Source organism: Platichthys flesus, chromosome 10, assembly GCF_949316205.1.
Source record: "Platichthys flesus chromosome 10, fPlaFle2.1, whole genome shotgun sequence".
Classification (NCBI taxonomy): domain Eukaryota; kingdom Metazoa; phylum Chordata; class Actinopteri; order Pleuronectiformes; family Pleuronectidae; genus Platichthys; species Platichthys flesus.
This window is the reverse complement of record NC_084954.1, coordinates 16,615,226-16,634,163: the sequence shown is the minus strand read 5'-3', so window position 1 is coordinate 16,634,163 and position 18,938 is coordinate 16,615,226. Positions and strand designations below refer to the sequence as shown.

Genomic DNA, 18,938 nt, shown 5'->3' with positions numbered 1-18,938 from the left:
GTTTGAATTGAATTGAATTATTGTATTAATAATAATAATTAATAATGGTACAGTCTGAGCCATATGAAAACAGGGCATATTAGAATGTATCTCTGACTAAACTATTGTTGTATGAAAACCACATCATTATTCATAAAGTTTGTTATCGTTTTAGTAGAAAATCCCAGTGGCACTCAATACCCTCAAGTTGGGCAACCAAATGGAACAAAAAACAAATAAATTATACACATGAATTTACAGTTATACACAGTATAAAATAAAACCAAACCCATAAAGACTAATCTGGGTTTGAGTTTAGGAGTGGATCACCTCCACCACCCATCGCCTGTGAGATGAAAAACCTTCTTCTAAGTATGGAACATCAAAATCATACCGCAAATATAAGGTTGAGAATATTACAGCGTCATCCTGGTTGTTATTGATGTTTCTTGTGGGACTAAGCCTATAACCTTATTACACTTTAAAGAAAGGTACTATACCGATATGCCTGGTGTGACATAAATAAACTTTAAACTTACTCTTAGTTTGGGGTTAAACAAAAACATTCCAGGGTGGAATTTGGCCAATTTACTCACAGGTAAATGTCACCTGTGCAGAAACTTGCCTGATAAATATCGATGATTGTTGTACCAATGTTTTTGCAGTCTACCAATTTGTATCTGATATATTATTTCCCAATTGTTCCTCTGACTGCTTCGCTAAAAGATTAAATGATGTGTAGGCGACCCACTAGATGTTGTCGGGTACGTTAGACTGAAAACCACATTAATACAAAATCACCATCCCTACTTGTTTTTAACTTAACAATAAAAACATCATCATTCTTTGCAATACATCAAATTTCAGATCAAAAGTGGTTGTTCTTTCTCCTTTTGATAAATATTATTTTGGCATTGGCAGAGTATCTCCCTGAACCATGAATATAATGCACCCATTCAACCCCAAAAACTGTAAAAGGATTAGTTATATTAATATTCTTGTTATTGTGTTCTTGGTACAAAAGGAGCAACAAGAGCAAATCCTACAAGTATTATATTATTTTAACATGATGAAAGTGATTGTGGTCAAGTGCCTGCCTCAAAATGTTGCTTTACCTAGACAGAAGGAGCACCGAAAGGAGGATCATGAAGTGATCAACTAAAAAGGCCACAATATCAACACAAAGAAAGATAATAATCTGCTGCAAAGGAGATTAAATTGTTGTTGTTGTTAATCTTCACTGAGGCTGAGGGGATAAGGGTGGCCAGGAAGTTGTGTTTTCTTCTCATCTTGAAAAAGCAATTTCTGCTCCGTTTAGGACACAATAAACCATTGAAACAGAAAAGCCTGTCAGTCACGACAACATGTACTGTACCATGTAATCCCCCATAGCACCCATTATTTACAACCAATCACTCCACTTTTATTACAACCATCTGATGAAGAAAATCTACTTCCATAAGACATCCATGTCATTAACGGAGAGACACAAATGCAAATATCATGAAATAAGTGGCTAATACCATATTAATCTGACACTCTCTGAAAATTGATTCCTGTTGAATTTATTAAATGTTGTTCTGTTATTGTGTTATCCTATTTTAACCCAGCAAACACACTTTGTGTGATTGAAATAATTTGATAAATGACACACAAGCTCAATAATGAGATAAATCACATGAAAGTCCAGAAATGAGCAGCAGTCAAGATTTATTGCTTCTGTGAGACGTGCTCTACAAACTAAAATGTTTCCACAAAATAAAAGCTTTTTTTCAATCAAATTGTCATGCTCACTCCATTCTTTTATCTGTATTTTTGCTCTCACTCCATTCGCTCTTTAATCTAAATCTAAAACCTCATGGGAAACAATTTACAGGAAAACGACAAGCAGCAATGATAACTCAATAACAGATCTCAGGACGAGCAATAAGGCAACACTGCTCCTGAACAGAGGATGAAAAATGAACTCGGGGCAATATAGCACCTTTGAAAACTAAACAATTTATGTTTTTATGGCTGCCTACAGCAGGCAAATTTGGAGTGATTTAATTTTTATAACATCACTTCCAAATCAATTGATGGTGCAATTGTAAGCTCCGTTGGGAAGCACTTCTAAAGTTAATAGAAGCTGGTAAATGTGCAATGCGTATGGAGTTTAATGGCGTTCATGCATCGGGCATACTGTGCATGATGCTTGGATAAACATTGTACAAGATGCAGCATTATCTGTCGGGATCAAACATCAATCAGTTTCCTCATCCCTCTCACTTCACCCCCACATCAACCCCCAACACTGGAACCTGAGTAGATAGCAGTGAAAACATGGTCCATTCAGCAATTATTCACAGAGTCTTGGACTAATGGTGCTCTGAATGCACAGACACAGCAAATGTAGGGAGCTAGTGGACCTGCAATAATGGCCCCATACTGAGCATGTGCATGTGTGTGTGTGTGTTTGTGTGCTGGCGGGGAGGGGTATCATCTATAACTGATTCTCAACAAGCACAAACATGTCAAAGTATGATTCCCAAATACAACTGTGGAGACCAACTCTGTCTGCCCCCTCTCCATCCCTCTCTCCGTCTGTCTCTTCCTCCCTCCCGCCTGAGTCGGGCTCCATATCAGGCAGATGAAAACATAACCTGTCACATTCCATCCCATTAAACCAGCTACAAACCATGTGGTCTACTCACATGGAGAAGCGGGGGGAGGAGAGGGGGAGAGAGAGAGAGAGCGAGAGAGAGAGAGAGAGAGCGGGAAAGAGAGGTGCATCTGGGTTCACTCAGAACTGATGAATAATTCACAATCTTTATGCTAATGTCATTTTAATTTTAAAAATACGGACAGATATGCAAAGAGAAACATACTGTATGAAGTGGTATGCTCGCTATAAGCTTACAACACATGCGGATATACATTTGCATTGAACAGCTTCTGACAAACACACTTCTGGCATATCCATACAGCACACCCTGTACACAAATATGTGTAATTATCCTTCGCAATACCTAAAGCATTAGAGTACTCGCACTGAGCCCCAAAATCTGTGCATTAGAGTGTCTTTTTTTCTAGTGTGAGTCCATCAGCTGCCATTTGATGTCAGGCAGAGCACAGTAATGACAGTGCACTCACTTGCACTGTCATTAGCCCTGCTTAGTGCTGGGAATTAACACAAATTAAGTGAAGTTAAGTACATGCATTAGAGGAGCTTGTTTGGGGAGAGCTTTTCACTTTTGCTGCTGCAAGCTGCCTCACATGTTCTGCAAACACAAATCTGTGGCATCCACATGCATGTGTCCCTCCTCTGCTGAGAAAGGACTACCTGCAGCACAGGCAGGTGGTGAATTCATTCAGGACTGATTGAGTCTTAGAGGGAGAGCTAATGGATCTCTAAGGACACCTAGTGGTCGCACTGAGGTCACAAAAGCATAAACTCCAAAGCTGGGGTTGGAGGAGGGAAATGTTGCTGCCCAAGCCTTTGGGTTTTGCAGGGCCACATCTTCCCCAAGTCTTGACTCTGTTTTATCTTTTCTATTGAGCACATGCTATGAAAAACCACAGGTCTAAAGTAAAATAAATAATAATTTAACTTTACTAGATATTCTTTAATTATGCAACAGAGTTCCTCATCGTTCTCTGCATCATTTTATTTATGCCGAAGGTAATGTAGGGGAGAAGATATCCTGTTTAAATCTCTTCTCCCAGAATGTAAGGGTTTCATATCACTTCATATAGACTGCCTCCTCCACATGTAAAGCTCAGACAGTTAACTAAAGGCCCACTGGGCTAAACTGACAGAAAGACAGGGAGGATTACGTTCTCATGTCCAGCATCAGAATGAACATCATACATATCAAACGTAGGAAGTTTATTTGCAGTTACAACACACAAGATTTCTCTATTACCGGCGAAACTACGGTGAGCTTTCTGAAAATAGGCTAACGTGATGAAACTGACAGTTCTCTGAAATCCATTTGGACCTCATTCAAGATAACATCTTTATCTGAGTGACTGCAGATTATTGTCCACAGAGAGGTGTGCTAAAGCCGGATTATCCCACTTGTTGGGGATGCGTTTGACCTGATGGACACAGCATGCCAGCCTCACACGCCCATACATCTGTGGGTGTTTTTTTTACTCGTTTGGGGCCAAGGACTGGATGGCGGTGGAACTGACGCCAAAACCTCTCATCCTCAGATTACCATGGTTAGAGATCCATTTGCATGGAGGGAAATTAAAATCGGTCCTTATAAATGCGTTTGGAAAGGAGTGCAATACACGTTCCTTTCAAGTAGTGTCATTGTGTTTAAGCTAAAGGAAGCTTTGTTTTAAACAAACAGCAAAGACGATTTATTAACACGTAAATTGCATTTGGTTTGAAGTTCATAGAAAGTTCTGTATTGCCTTTTCCAAAGACCATGTCCTCATTACCTCCACCAAGGAGGTTATGTTCTCAAAAAAACTCCTGGATGGATTAACACAAACCTCGGTGGGCGGATGTAGTAGGAGTCAGGCAGGAACTCATTCCATTTTTGTGTGGATGTGGCTGAGGTGGAGGAGCAAGGAAACAAATCAGGCATGTTTAGAGGTCTGATATTTATGTGTGTGTCCAATTAAGCACAGATTCAAATCAAATCCAGATCCAGTGAAGTGAGTGAATTAAATGTGGTTTCATAACCGGACTGTATGGCATTGACGAAGATAAGCACTCTATTGTTTGCCACTCTAGTTCAATATACTGTATAAAGGCATGTAGAAAAAAAAGAAAACTTATAAAAACACAATGCCCTGCATTCCATGCTAGCAATCACAGTCTATCATGGTTGTTCCAGGCTTTTACCTCCTCTGGATGCTACATGGATGGAGGTTTACCACCATTTGGGAATCTGGAATCAAACAAGTTAGGAAACGGTTATTCTTTCCCAAAATCTTTTAAACTGATCATTTGCATTTTAAAGGAATATAATTATAATATCTAGAATCAATAACCTGCTTTCTTGCTCCTGGTTGTTATACGGGTCAAAAAGTCTATTCCCATCTGACAGTAGACTTGTGGTTGGCAGGGTGCTTCTTGTTCCTCTGATGTGTCTGAAGGTAATGTCAGTTTGGGTGCTTCGAGCAGGATAACTCTGCTTTCGCCTCTTGTCTGATATTGGAAAATAAAAACCAAGAGAGTCAAGCCAGTGCTCGACTATACACAGAACAGTTATCTGGTGTATGTCAATAATGAAAATCAATCTTTCTGCTTTTACTAGAGCTCCTGAAAAAACACAACTCTCCTTCATTTCATCACATCCTATAGACACAGATGTAAAGTGTAACAGTAGTGTATTGTTAAATAAAATCTGATCAGTTCCAAAACTCTTATCACACTCACACTTGTATGTTTGATGAGACGGGGCTTCATCCGTGTTATTAGTCTGGATATCGTGCCCAAGCATGACAGTCTGCGGTCCTCCACTTATACTTATTCCTCGTAGAGAGGGGTGTCGGGGCACGAGGGGCAGCAGTCCAGGTAGGTTTAAATCAGTGGGGGGGAGAGAGGCTCCAGGGTACTGAGAGCACAGCCGTTGGAGAAATATTAAACAGGGAGCATAAGAAAGAAACAAGTAATCCCATAAGACAGGATACAATGAGAAACAGCAAATATTTACATAATGCGTAAAGATGATTTCTTAAGCGCCTCCAGGGCAAACTCGTCGACCTCACTAACATTTGCATCCTAATTATAACTGTTTTCTCCACCCTTCTGTAGCTGTCTGTGTGACTGCGGTGTGTCCACTCCACTCACACACTTGGCAGGGGATTGGTGATTCGATTGCTTGTTGTTCCACATCTATTAACATCTTACGGGGGGAATAGTAATTACCACTCATCAATAGCAATGCTCAAATTCAAACAAGAGCGGTCACAGCCATAGACCGAGAGTGACAAGCGAGATGGCGGCGACGGGATTCAATAAGTGGAGGTCTGTGTTTGTGTTTTTAATGAGTAAACCCTTGATCTCTGCTCTGTCATTTCCACATGTACGATTAACAAGCAGAGGGGGTCATGTTGACCTGGCTAATAGGGGGTAAATCCACTGGTGCGTTATCGGCTGGGCACATTTCATCTAATCAGCAGGATGATGCCAGCAGGGTTTAGGCTGCTTTTAATTCAGAGCTGCAGGAGAATTACTGCCCTGGTCTCTCATTACATGAACATCAGATCAGTCAGACTGAAAGAGTTTGATCCAGGCTTTCCCCCCTCTTTGGTTGCCGCTGTTTTTTTTTTTTTCGTTTTGTTTGGTTCAACTGGACTACAGTTTACATGATCGGGCGCATTATGGGATTATATATAAGCAAAGCCTTTGTTCCCCTTGTAATTCAGTCATGATTGAAGTAAAGTAGTGGAGTGTGGGGATAACAGATCCTATGTCTGAAAACTAAGCTTTCACCTCATTGTACGAGTTTTCCTAAACCATCTTCATTCAAGCAGAAGTGGTCTTGAGGTCAAACAAACAAACTTGTACTTGACTGGAAGGTTTTCAGTTCAGTCCCAAGACCAGCAGGAGTAAGTCTTATCAACAATGGGGTCAACAAACAGGCCTTTAACCCCAACTGCTCCAGTAAAGCTGCTGGCTGTCAAGCAGGACAGACTGAGACCGTGCTGTGGCAGTTTTGAGTTGTAAATGTGAGGAATTTAAAAAGTCCCAATAACACATGCTTCACTAGGAACCCTGAAGAGAGAAGATGTGCTGAAGGTTGCACTTGTTCACTTGTATTGTACTTCTGTTTCAATGGTAGCTATGACCCTGCTTGTATGTGTGTGTATATATTTGTGTGTGTCATTGTTTCTGAGAGAGTACAGAGGATGTCTTCAGTTCTTACTGATGGATCACAACTGAGGAGCTCAGCCCTGGTCCTTTCCTCCAGAGTAACCATCACTCCATCCAGGACCTGCAGCTGGGACAGATGAAGCACCACTGGGGCTCTGTGCAGAGACTTGCGGGCCACCTGGGAGTACAAAAACTTATTAGATAAAACTACACGTTATAAGTAACACTGAGATTAACTAGCATTTGAAAATGTTCATATTGGAGCCTGACTGGAGACTGCCTGTGACATCTGGGATAAATATGTTGCCATGTGGATTGCAATATAGTTATCATATTCCCAGCAGCCTTTCTAGTGACCCAGACAGGAGCAGACAGTTTTCTGCCCAGCTGCGGGGACCCTCTGGCCAGGGTACAAATCCAGCCTGTCCACTTACAGAACTGTATGTTCCTGCAGGACACTGCTGCTATGAATAAGTTATAAGAGTGTGCCAATAGATGCCCAGTGGAAAGGACTTTGGCTAGGGAACATGGGTGAAGAAACAATCTCATGTGGTCAACAGCAGGAGGTATTGTCTCCAGGGTGGCTGTTGGCGTTCACCCTCTACCCGAAGGCAGGATTAAACCCCCCCTATGGGAAGAGAAGGGGGATGGGCTCGAGCGGTAAAGAGGCTACAACAGCTGAGCATGGCCCTATGGACGATAGGGAGCTGCACACTCGGCTCCGGCCTGATCCATGAGCTCCAGATGGGTGATGTAACCGGGCCAATAGCGGCCTGCCATTTGGTCAATGGATTTGTCTCTGATGCCGGTCAGTTGGAAGCACAGCAGACGGCCCATCATGTAATTGCTAAATTTGGAACCACTGAGTTCTCCTGGGTTAGTGTTTAGAATTGTACAAGTGATGCTGTTGGTAATGTGTTTGAAGGAATTCAAGACAAATAGCTAGTGGATTCACATCCTCGTGCAAAATCACCAAAGCAAAATAACTCCTTCCTACTCCTACTTCCTACTACTCCATCCTAATCTTAATCCTAATAAAAACATTGAACTGTTTAACTCTGTAACTTGTTAAATGTGCAGACAGTCATTACACTTACAGGATTTCCAACCACTGAGAGCTCTGTCAGCGATGGAAGAACCTCTAGTTTGTCGAGCTCAGTGACATCCTAAAATAAGGAGAGAAACAAAGATTGTTTTAGCTTGTTCTTCATACCGTAAACCCAAATTTAATTTTTCATTCTCACTGTTTGCAGCCGGCTTCGTGTTGATAACAGAGACATATGCATCAGGGTTCAACCTTTCATAATTTTGGTGAAGGCGAGGACGGAAGCAGCTGATGGGAGAGATTACATGTGTGAGCTCTCGTTAATCTCATGAGAGAATTTGGCCACACAACAGGGCATGGGGGTGTTTCCTCTCGTTCCCAGGTTTATGCTTGGATTTGGCTGTGATTCAAAGATGCCCCCCCCTGTGAGGACTGCAGCGCTGGGATGATTGCTGTGTTTTATGTCTTAATTGAATGCATGAAAACATTAAGGAGGTATAGGGAAGAGGGAGAACTCGCAACTAAAGTGCAAATCACTCACCCCGGGTGAGAGGGAGATGCAGACTGAGATGCTGATTACACGTTGTACTGATTGTTTTCCCCGGTCTTCACACACAGTGCCCTGACCTTCAATCAAACTTGATTCTTCTTAATGCTACCCTTCGCGTGGCACAGTTGGGTCGGGGTGGGGGGGGGGGGGGGTGGGGGGGGGGGTGGCCGGTAATGACTTATGATTGCTATACTTTACGTCTTACTTTGCAAATGCAGAAAAAAGTAATTCTGCTGTACGTTGAATAAAAGACATTCTTAAACATCTCGTGTTTAAGCTCTTACGCATTTTGCATAAGAACCAATCAGCAAAAGTTAGTGTTGAATCGAAAACTACAAAAAAGCAGACTTTGACCTTGGTGGCCACCTCAGGAAATCACTCTGGAGTGAGTCATTCAGACAGTTTAATTGAAAAATCTGAATATGCAGTTTGATTAAAAATTATTATGAACATTACAATTTAAAGCATTTTAGGAGGCGACAGTTGCTGAGACGATAATACCTGCAGCTTGTTCATGCCAAGAAACAGCTTGCGGAGCTCGGTCAAAGGATCCAGATGGTTGAGCTCCCGGATGCGGTTCTCTTGTAGGCGCAGCTCCAGCAGAACATTCTGGGCGATGAAAGAGTTCTCGGCCAGAGATTTGATGCGGTTCCTGTCTAGGACCAGTTCTCTGAGATGGCGTAGCCCCTCCAACCCTTCCACCTGGCTGATGTCATTACCTAGGGAGGGAGCAAACAATGTCACAAGGGGAACACAGTAAAAATAATAATAGTATAATATTTACATAAATTAAATATAAGAGTAGCTCGTACAGCCCACACAATATAAAAGGCATAATATGAAGCAAACATTTGCCTTGTGTTTTTGCGCCATGTGTAAAAAGCACTGAAATGGCAGAGACTGCTTCGAACAGTTTCTGAGCAAAAAGCTAAAAAAAAGACAAGTCAGGTCTTCTCGGTTGGACAAATCATTCCAACAAAACAAAACACAATCAAAATCCATCAAAAGCTGCTGAAAAGAAAGTCAGTGGTTCCTTTCTTCCAGTCTCATCCCCCACCTGGCCTTAGGTCAATGGGAGACCCTGCTCTCATTGCTTGCCCTTTCACAGGTTCTGTGAACAGGCTTTGTGAGTGAGGCTGGGTCCGTGGACCATACATACCTTGAAGGAAAAGGGCTTTAAGATTGGTGAGCCTGCTGAGCTGCAGATTGGCCAAACTGGAGATTCCATTGTGACTCAAATGCAGCACCTCCAGGCTGCCCATCAGTGGCTCCCGGCTGCCAGTGGGCCCAGTTTCCCTTAAACACAGTAACAGAATGACAGTGTGCAATCTCTGTGGTTAAATGAACATCTCTTTCTCCCCCCCGCTGCCTCATTTAACTAGTCAGACCTCACAGGTGCAGGACACATAAAGGCAATCACATGCCGGCGAACAAAAGCGAGCCTGCCACAACATCGCCTTTGGACTGATTTTACACAAAAGGAAAATGTGACTTAAAGATCATATCATACAAAATACTGACAATCCAGAAACTTGTGGTATTTAAAATGAATATTTAAATCTCAAGATAAAATAATATTATTTATTTTGAAACAGATTAAAATATCTTGAAACTGTGTTAAAAGCAACATTTTGTTTTTATTCTCAGGCAACAACTGAAACAAAGATCTGTCATGACAGTTCATTCATTGGCAGGTCAGCACTGCCCCCTAACGGTTACAGTCTGCACAGTCAGTCAAAATGTATATTATATAAGCAACAGTCTAACCTTGACTGAAAATGCTACCATTTTTATTTGCCTATTCGTTTTTTTCAGTTTTTATAGCTTTATTTAATTATATTACTTTATACTGTATATTTTATGTAGATCATCAATTCCATCGACAATTCTGCGTTTGTTTGTCTGTCTGTCTGTCTATCATTTAGCAGGAATATGGAAAGACTAATAAATAGATTACCATGAAACTCTATGCAGAACATATAACATTTTGGTGCAGATCTTGATCATGGAGCAAATCCAGATATTTCTATTTCTTTGACATCGTGAGAAAGGGCATTTTTGACATTTTCCTTAATTTCTTAGGGATAATGATTCTTGATGAAAAAAATCTAACATTATTTGGGGGCTGATATTTGTGAGTTTGTGCAATTTGGTGCAGATGCCATGCCAGTAAACTGTATTGAAACTGAAATAAAACGGTGTTACCTGCTGCCTTTGGATGAACTCTGCTGACCGTAACCACTGGAGTGCACTTTGCTGTGGAGGATCTGTCTGTTTGTCAGATGAGCCTGAGTCCGCTGCCTTGGTAGAATGGACTCGATGTGGTTGTTGTTCAGACACAGAGCCTGCAAAGAAGAAAATAATGTATTTGTCCACGACTCAGTTGTATTTAGAGCCAGCTTCTGTATTTTTCACTGAGAGTAATTTTTACTTTGATGTTCGGCAGGTAAACGAGGCCTGAAAAAGAGGTGAGGTTGTTGTGGTCCAAGTTGACACTGCGCAGGCCAATGAATATGTCTACTGGAGAGAGGTCAACACTCCTGTGAGGGGCAAAAATTACTACATTATGTAAATGTCCAATTCTACATGTTCAATTTTGGACATATGCTTTGCTATTACCTAATGGAGCAGGACTGCAGGGTGAGGTAGGTGATGTCTGAGAAGTTAGAGTGGCCCAGCTTCTCTGCCACCATGTCCGAGGTGAGTCTTCCTCCAAACATGTCCTTTGCACTTTCAGACTCAAGAACTTCCTTGAGAAAACAACAGAACACAAAACATTAATTATAATAATGTCCTCATCACTATGTGACGTGAAAGGTTGAATTGGTTGCTCTTTCTAGCACGTACGACTGCAATCCCGTCCAGAGCTTTCAGCGAGGATACGTGGAACACCACATATATCCGATAGTACTCTAGTTTCTCCACTAGAGGATTCCCATAAAGATCCAGAATGATGAGGTTGGACAGTCCCTGAAAGTAAGATGCAGTAGACGGGTTAAAAATAATACAATAAAAATGTAGGAAAAATCTGACCTTTCAGCACTTATTTCTCTCCAATGTCTTTGGGTAAGGATACTTTTTTGTATATTAAATTATTGCCTTTAGATAGTAGATGTCTCGTGATGAAGAGATCTGGTTGTTGGCAATATAGAGTTCAAGCAGGGAGCTGACCCTCTGGATGCCATACAGGGAACTGATGCAGTTGTTCTCCACAGACAGAAAGGTCAGGTTGGGCAGCTGATCAAGGACTGAAACATCCAGCCTAGAGAGCTGATTCCCGTCCATACTCAGTTTATTTAGGCAAAGCAGTTTTGACAGGCCTAAAGAAACAGAAGAGCAAAGACAGACAAAGTGATGGTGACTGTGTTGTGGGGCTGAAACAACAAACACACAACATATATATAAATATATATTGTATAATAAAGGTGTTGACAGTGTTACTGACCACTGAAAGTGCTGATGCAGTTGTTGTTCAGGGAAAGCTCCTCCAGCTTCAGGCAACTCTCCAGGCCCTCCACTTTAGAGATGTCGTTGTCATTGAAGGAGGCCCAGCGCAGGTTCACCAGTTTATTCAGATTAATCAGCTTGGAAATCCTCTGGCTGTCAAGGTTCAGGGCTGTGAGCTGGTCAAAATTGTAAGGTTATAAACTAATTGAAATGCTTAAATGATTAAAGTTGTAAAACATAACTTACACTTGCATGTCACAACCTGAGACCTGCTCTCAGTTCCAAGCAGGTCACAGGCTGTATGTTGCACGTGGAGTTTTTTCTTGAATATATACCTGATAAAGAACTTATATAAATATTAGTTTTGACTCTGCATGACTCATTTGAACAGAGAAAATGGGAAAACTCCCTGGAGGAGTCCTCCAGGTCATTGTATATCTAAGTTTGGAGTCCCAAGCATTTCACCTCTTGTAGAGCTGTAAATACTTTGAGAGTCGTTGAGAAACTCAAGGATACCTGGGATTCCCCAGTAAGAGTGAAGTAGTCTTTCAGATGAAATGTCTTCAAGTACCTCAAGTCCATCTGCCTTCATGTAGCACTTAGAAACACTCCTTACGGAGACACCCACGTGCTGAAGCTCACCATTGCGGTCCAGTCCGGCTGCAGCTGCTGGCTGAGCCCCCAGGGTGCTGGATTGAGAAGGCAGACGAGCTGAGCTGTCGATAGCAGGCTGAGACTTCGGGGACGATCAGTATTAGTGCGCGAGTGAGCCAGAAGAGATGCCTGAGAGCAGAGAGTCAACAGCCGTGATTGATTCACAGTAAATTCTAAATTTATAGATTTTCACCTAGAATAAATAATCACTGGAGCATGTAACCATTACAACCCTAACAAGGACCAATAAATAAAAAACTGTACATTTGGTATCTGTATATATTAACTAATATATGTTAATAATTCTCACCTGGTTAATTTTGGAATCTGCAGCCATGGCAACAGCATCAGCAGCCTCCTCCTCTGTGACCATCAGATCATCAAGGTGTGTGAGTGTTTTTAGACGTCCCAGTATGGTCCTTCTGGCCGTCTCCAGCTGGAAGAAAAAACACAGCTTCACTGAATTCACCTCCTCAAGATGCCTGAAACAACAACTGCTATTTCAGGCCACGCACAGAACATTGCGGCACAAACTATCCATTCATTGTGGATTTAGTATTTGGATTTTGAGATTCAGCTAATGTCTTTAGGTTCCAGCACTTACACTCTTCCAAGGGTTGTATCTGGTGTCAAGCTTCAGAAGAGCAGGTGTGTGTTTCCTTAAAACTGCAGCATCTTGTCCGGCTTTGGTCAACTGGTTCCACCGCACATCGAGCTGCTTGAGTTGTCCCAGCCCCCTCAGCCCCTCGAGGGTCACCAGGTGGTTGAAGCTCGCATCCAAAGACTCAAGGTAAGGCTGTGATATTGGAAAGATAATTGATGAGGTTTTTCATGGCACACTGTTTATTTTAAGCCTAATAGCATGTTCTCCCATCATCACTCCCACCATGTGAGAAATGTCACTGAGGCGTGTGAACTCATTGAAGCTGATGGTGAGATGCCGCAGAGCCGTGAGGCAGGAAATCTCCTTTATCTTGCTCAGACTGTTCCCATGAAGGTTCAGTACCTGGAGATTCAGAACAATCAAGATATTTTATTATTAGTACAACAAATTGGCTTCCAAATCAAGCCATTGTGTGAAAACCAATCATACTTACAGTGATCTGACTCAGGACGTTAGCTCTGGCCACATTAAGCAGAATTTTGTCATCCAAGCTCATCAACTTAGGCTGCTGTTTAAGCACAGGCTCCATGTTGAGGACTTGCTTGTCCAGAATGATTCTGTCTTTGTTGTGTTCTGGCGATGCCGGTTGTTCTTGTTTCTAATAATAACATATCAAAAGCATGTAAAATACTGCTTAAGTTAATAATTATTCAAATGTAGCGTTTATAATAATTTCTAAAGAGTGTGCGACCAGCAGACACAAAATTAGAATAATAACAGTATTCTGAGAGGATGTATGCTACACGCTTCATCTCACGTGTTGATCAAATAAAAACTTACCCTAGTTACATATTGAAAATATACAAGGTACTTAGGCAAGACGAGTTCATGGTCAAACACAAACCACTGTCTCCGCCTGGGGCTGCACTCAGGACCAGTGTGTGTTTTGGAGGAGCGAGGTCTTTCTGAATAAAAAACACACAGAGACACGATGACACTGTGCAGCTACTGACTGAGAAATAATTCCTTTCATGCCTTTTGATATGCCACATACCATCGCTCGATGCAGATCTGAGCTTAGTGTCCACATTGCGATATACGGAGCAGACTCTACGAAGGCTGTTTTTGTCAACTGGACTTTCCTCTCGGAGAGGGATGCTGTGACCCACGTACACTTTGGAAATAATAATCTGACCTACAGGCCCAAAAAATACAAGCATTTCAGTTTTTAAGAAATATAAAATGGTCTTCTATAGACAATATAAGGATACAGTACCGTGAGATAAACCAACCCACCGTGCCTGAATGGGACTGGATCACTGTACTTGGAGTCATGTTGGCTGGCCTGTCGCAGGGTGTGTTCGATTCTGGGCTCTTCAGTCACACTCAGGCTGTTGGATAACGGTATGCCACACTCTTTCCCAAAGGTCTAAATCAAATTCAACGAGATAAAAAATCAAATTCGAAATTGTGAAAATAACGTAATAAATGATTTATTCTGTGATGTTGTACAGCACTCTGGTCTCCAGTCTTTTAAGGGGGGGGGGAGGCAATTTAATACTAAAATGTCACTTCCTTCAACTCATTATGCTTAAAGAAACATTCTGGAGGGAATATATTTTTTGCAGGTGTTACTGTAGAGCAGTGGACTAAACTATTATGTACCATCTTTACAGTATACACACCTTATAGTGTCCTGCCGATTTAAAGCCCTGCTCCAAAATGCACAAAATTTCTTCCATTGCACAGTCTTTTTCCGGGTCAGGTGCGTAGAACAAGTGATCCAGCCGATTTCTGTAGATTCTGCTTAAAAGGTGCACATAAGATTCACACTGATACCTGGTGGTCTTGGTAGTAGACAGATAATACAACAACATCTCTCTAATGTTAATGTTTTAAAAAAGTCATCACAGTCCAGTTTCACTTACTGTGAATGGATAGGAGTGTCTTCGCTGACTAGCAGGTTTTGAAGTTTGTCCTCAAAGCGATACCTCAAGGCGCTGTTGAAGATGCGGATAACTCTATCAACCTTAATGCCGGTGATGCCGTGAACACTGATGTCTGAGTGTGAGAAGCGGGAACGGATGAGGTCGCAAGAGGAATTAAACCTGTTGCAGACACGGCAGAAAAAAAAGTCAACTTCATCTCTTTGACGGTAAATTACATAATGGTTGTAGGTATAAATAATGATACCAAATAATTACCAAGGGTCTGTGGAGCTGCCCTCCTCTAATCGAATGTTTCCAACACTTTCAAGCTCCATCAGCAGAAACTGGACTGTGTATCCCATCATGTGTGTGGCTTGAGCCAACTCTCTCTCATGACAGGCTTCAATCCTGAATATAAAAGACGGAATATCATTTTTCAACATTGGAGACATGTTTCATCACTAACTTCACACTCAGCTACTTAAATATACAAAAAAAAGTGTAACACATGATATTAAAGTGTATAAAGTTTTGTCAAATTCTCTCTCTAGTTTATCCAAGTTTACAAACTAACTCGGTCAGCCGTTTCATCCACAGTGTCAGTCTCTCCCTCAGTGCTTTCATCTTGATGAGTATTTTTGGCTCCATGGTGGGATCACAGCTGACGTCAGTGGTTGGATCCCATCTGTTGGATGAACCATCCACTAAGTGGGTGGGTCCTCCTGGTGCGTCGTCCAATTTGCAGGCAGACTTCTTACGACTTGTAAGCACCTTGGAGAGCTCACGTTCAAGCTGGGGATGTGTAAAAGAGACAACAACCCTCTTAACTTTACGAATTACAGCTGGAGATGTCAGCTTCATAACTTACTGTACTCTACATACATTTTTGAGGGAATGACTTAGTGTCCTGACACATTCCTCAGGCAACAGCAGCAGAGATTTCTTCCTCTCGATCAGACTTAACCGAGTCTCTTCCAGGTTCCTTTGAGCAGTGTGTACTCGCATGTTGTAGTACATCATTTTCTTCAAGACTGTTGACTGAGAGAGAAAAGTACAAGCTTATACAAAAATGTTGACATGCAACAAGTAATAACTGCATTACATGGGTTTTATATGAATGTGCATTTTTTGTACTAATAAGACCTCATTGTAGTTTTTACACCACATCTCATTTAAGGTTGCCAAAGATATGAAATGTGCAAAAGCTCAATTTGGGAGAAACTTGCATATGTGATGTAAAAGATTTATACATTCTTCAATTTTTTATTTGTTTTGGATTTAAATAGGGGAAAAGTACGATTTGAACTGAATTGAAATACTGGAACAGACAATACAGAATAAATATGTTTGATGAAAAACGTATTTCTAAAGTAACCTAAGGTCTATTTCAGTAAATCATTAGCACCTGATGTAAATCAGTGTAACTCCTTATCAGGTAAATTACACTGGTGTGAAACAGAGTAAAGGGTCCTGATCGTCTCCTCAATACCTCAGCAGCTTCCTTGACTTGCTTGCTCGAGACGTCGTAGGTGTCGAGTCGCTGGAGGCCAGGCATGTGGTACAGAATGTGTGTTGCATAGTTACACAGCCGACACACTGGGTTTGGGGTTGACGTGGCGTCCCTCAGTGCTAGCTCTCTCAGATGGGGTAAGCCGGCTAGCAGGGTCAGCTCCTGTTGCAACCACGGAGCACACAGGCAAGTTACAGAAAAAGGTATAGGTCCATCCTAAGCAGGTTAGTTCTAAAAGATATATAATAATTTATCGAAAGTATAACTTCTATACAATGAAAAGCTGATTTTAATTGGTGGTTGGTGTGACAGGAGCCATCTGCAGCCCCTCTCATTTTTCGCTGCACACGGAAAAAGTCCAAATATTAGAAAATTCTCACATGAGAGCAAAAGAACAGCTACTTTGACAAACGGAGGAACACTTCACCTACACTCCACAGCTGTTGCAATATACTTTACACCCGGTGAAGATGAGATGTTTCTTAATAAAGGAGGATTGCGGTATATCATCTAAGGTCTTCATCCGATCAAAGTTAGAGCCACAAAACATGTTGTGTACCCTATCAGGCTGACCTTGAAGAAGACAATGATCCAGTCTTAACGTTCTGCATGAGCGTGTCAGTCGCAGAATATTGAAAATAACTGACTAACACCTACCCTGCCTTACGTGGTGTGTTAAGAATCATTTCATGATCATGAATGTATATCATTGAATCAATAATGACAAAAAGTGAAATGATTCTGCTCAATACCTCAATGAAGGTCTCATGCAACCAGCCCATTGTAAAAATGATTGAAAACCTGCACTGGACACAACCTTAACATTTCACAAAAGTTCAGAAATGCCCTCTTTTTCCGACCAAGGATTTTAATATGATTTGACAAAATAAGTATGGAAACTTTTTACTGGGAGAGTTTCAAAGGCATATTTATGTTTTTTTCTTACCTTAAAAGAGCGGATCTCGTTCCCGGACAGATTAAGATTTTGAAGGCCGACATTAGGATCAAGGCTATGCCCTGAAAAGATGTTGAAAATGATTTGATTATTATGTGTTTTCTTTTTAGAATGCTCACAAAATCACAATCAAACTCGGCAAAGAAAATAAAAAGGATTCTAACCTACCAATCTCTTCAATAATGTTGTCTGCAAGGTTCAGTTCTTTGAGGTTTTGAAGCGTGTTCAGGCCCTTTGGAAAATAACAACCACACACTAAGAGTCAGATGATCAAAAACAGCGAGTGTGCACCTTTGACAAAACATGCATACTCATTCATATAAATGTCTCATATTATGTAACTGACATGAAGATTTGGGTAAATAGGCCAATTTATTTAGCCAAATAAATAAATACATTCAGGAATTAAATGCAAAGGTTAATACCTCACAGACCGACGGACAGACAAACAGACAGAGAGACAGACAGACATAGACAAATGTGGTACAAACCTGTATGTGGCTTATGGAGTTGTTGTTGAGCCACAGGATTTCTAGGTTGATCTGCATTTCTAGATTCTTGATTTCACAGATTTCATTGTCATAAAGATAGAGTTTCTCCAGTTTTGCACAGTTCTCTAGTCCAGATATTTCCTGCAATACAGAGAGGATGGGACAAAAGGTTGTTAGGTGTGTTATGCTGTACAATTCACTAACTCAGGATACAGTTTTTATTCATCTATGGGTTGTGATGGTCAGCGTTTGAAAGTGTTTATTTAAAATGAGGGTAAAATTGTGTTAACAGTCTTTGGTGTTTACGAGCTGCTGAAGTGAAACAGTAAGATTCAATCTTTCACAATATAAACCTTTGTAAATCAAGGCTTTACATTTTATTACTGTCAGTATTTGTAATCAGAAATCTTACCAGTGTATCAAACTTACTGTCAGATGACACTGGGTGACCCAGAGCTCTCGGAGGAGAGGACAACACCCCAGACCTTCTATCAGATTAATGTCCTGGCCCACGATGGTGAGCTGGGTGAGCCTTGGGAAGAAAGAAAGGCCAACCATGCGGGGGAAACCAGAGAAGAAGATCTCCAGGGAGGTGATGTAGGCTCCTTCTTGGGCGATTTTTTCATAAGACACTCCATTTGCCAAACACTGTGGAGAATTGTGTTGTATAATGATGATAATGATTTTAAAAAAAGAGCGAAAGGAGAAACATATAGTGTCTTCAGGAGTTGTCCATGTGTACACAGCCCACTACACTTGCCATGAATCTAGGAATGATTTTAAGATTATTTCAAAGCTCAGCACAGTCTGACCCCCAGTTAAAATCTACTAACTCCCTACAGTCTAAGCAACAATCTAAGGTTTTCTAACCAACACTGACTAGTAGTTCTAAGTTAAGGATGGTAATTAAGGGTGACCGGGCTTTAGCCATCAACCCGAGGCTTTGGAATATCCTGCC

The 18,938-nt window shown here is 41.3% G+C and overlaps 1 protein-coding gene across 1 annotated transcript in view; it reads right to left on the bottom strand.

Annotated features, from left to right (window-relative positions):
• Positions 1 to 1,664: 1,664 nt before the first annotated feature.
• Positions 1,665 to 18,938, bottom strand: part of lrrc9 (leucine rich repeat containing 9) — a 19,345-nt gene continuing 2,071 nt past the window's right edge. The window contains exons 4-34 of the mRNA XM_062397505.1: positions 18,410 to 18,628; positions 17,981 to 18,121; positions 17,658 to 17,721; positions 17,481 to 17,551; positions 16,514 to 16,696; positions 15,907 to 16,062; positions 15,599 to 15,816; positions 15,301 to 15,432; positions 15,025 to 15,204; positions 14,782 to 14,899; positions 14,393 to 14,525; positions 14,151 to 14,291; positions 13,937 to 14,061; positions 13,590 to 13,754; positions 13,379 to 13,498; positions 13,097 to 13,288; positions 12,803 to 12,928; positions 12,481 to 12,621; positions 11,837 to 12,014; positions 11,491 to 11,711; positions 11,239 to 11,361; positions 11,011 to 11,141; positions 10,823 to 10,931; positions 10,597 to 10,736; positions 9,551 to 9,687; positions 8,893 to 9,110; positions 7,894 to 7,962; positions 6,849 to 6,974; positions 5,357 to 5,534; positions 4,969 to 5,125; positions 1,665 to 4,865 (exon numbers count right to left, since the gene is read on the bottom strand). Coding sequence (XP_062253489.1) covers positions 4,832 to 4,865; positions 4,969 to 5,125; positions 5,357 to 5,534; positions 6,849 to 6,974; positions 7,894 to 7,962; positions 8,893 to 9,110; positions 9,551 to 9,687; positions 10,597 to 10,736; positions 10,823 to 10,931; positions 11,011 to 11,141; positions 11,239 to 11,361; positions 11,491 to 11,711; positions 11,837 to 12,014; positions 12,481 to 12,621; positions 12,803 to 12,928; positions 13,097 to 13,288; positions 13,379 to 13,498; positions 13,590 to 13,754; positions 13,937 to 14,061; positions 14,151 to 14,291; positions 14,393 to 14,525; positions 14,782 to 14,899; positions 15,025 to 15,204; positions 15,301 to 15,432; positions 15,599 to 15,816; positions 15,907 to 16,062; positions 16,514 to 16,696; positions 17,481 to 17,551; positions 17,658 to 17,721; positions 17,981 to 18,121; positions 18,410 to 18,628 — 4,446 coding nt within the window. The 3' untranslated portion in view covers positions 1,665 to 4,831. The remainder of the gene's footprint in view (positions 4,866 to 4,968; positions 5,126 to 5,356; positions 5,535 to 6,848; positions 6,975 to 7,893; positions 7,963 to 8,892; positions 9,111 to 9,550; positions 9,688 to 10,596; positions 10,737 to 10,822; positions 10,932 to 11,010; positions 11,142 to 11,238; positions 11,362 to 11,490; positions 11,712 to 11,836; positions 12,015 to 12,480; positions 12,622 to 12,802; positions 12,929 to 13,096; positions 13,289 to 13,378; positions 13,499 to 13,589; positions 13,755 to 13,936; positions 14,062 to 14,150; positions 14,292 to 14,392; positions 14,526 to 14,781; positions 14,900 to 15,024; positions 15,205 to 15,300; positions 15,433 to 15,598; positions 15,817 to 15,906; positions 16,063 to 16,513; positions 16,697 to 17,480; positions 17,552 to 17,657; positions 17,722 to 17,980; positions 18,122 to 18,409; positions 18,629 to 18,938) is intronic.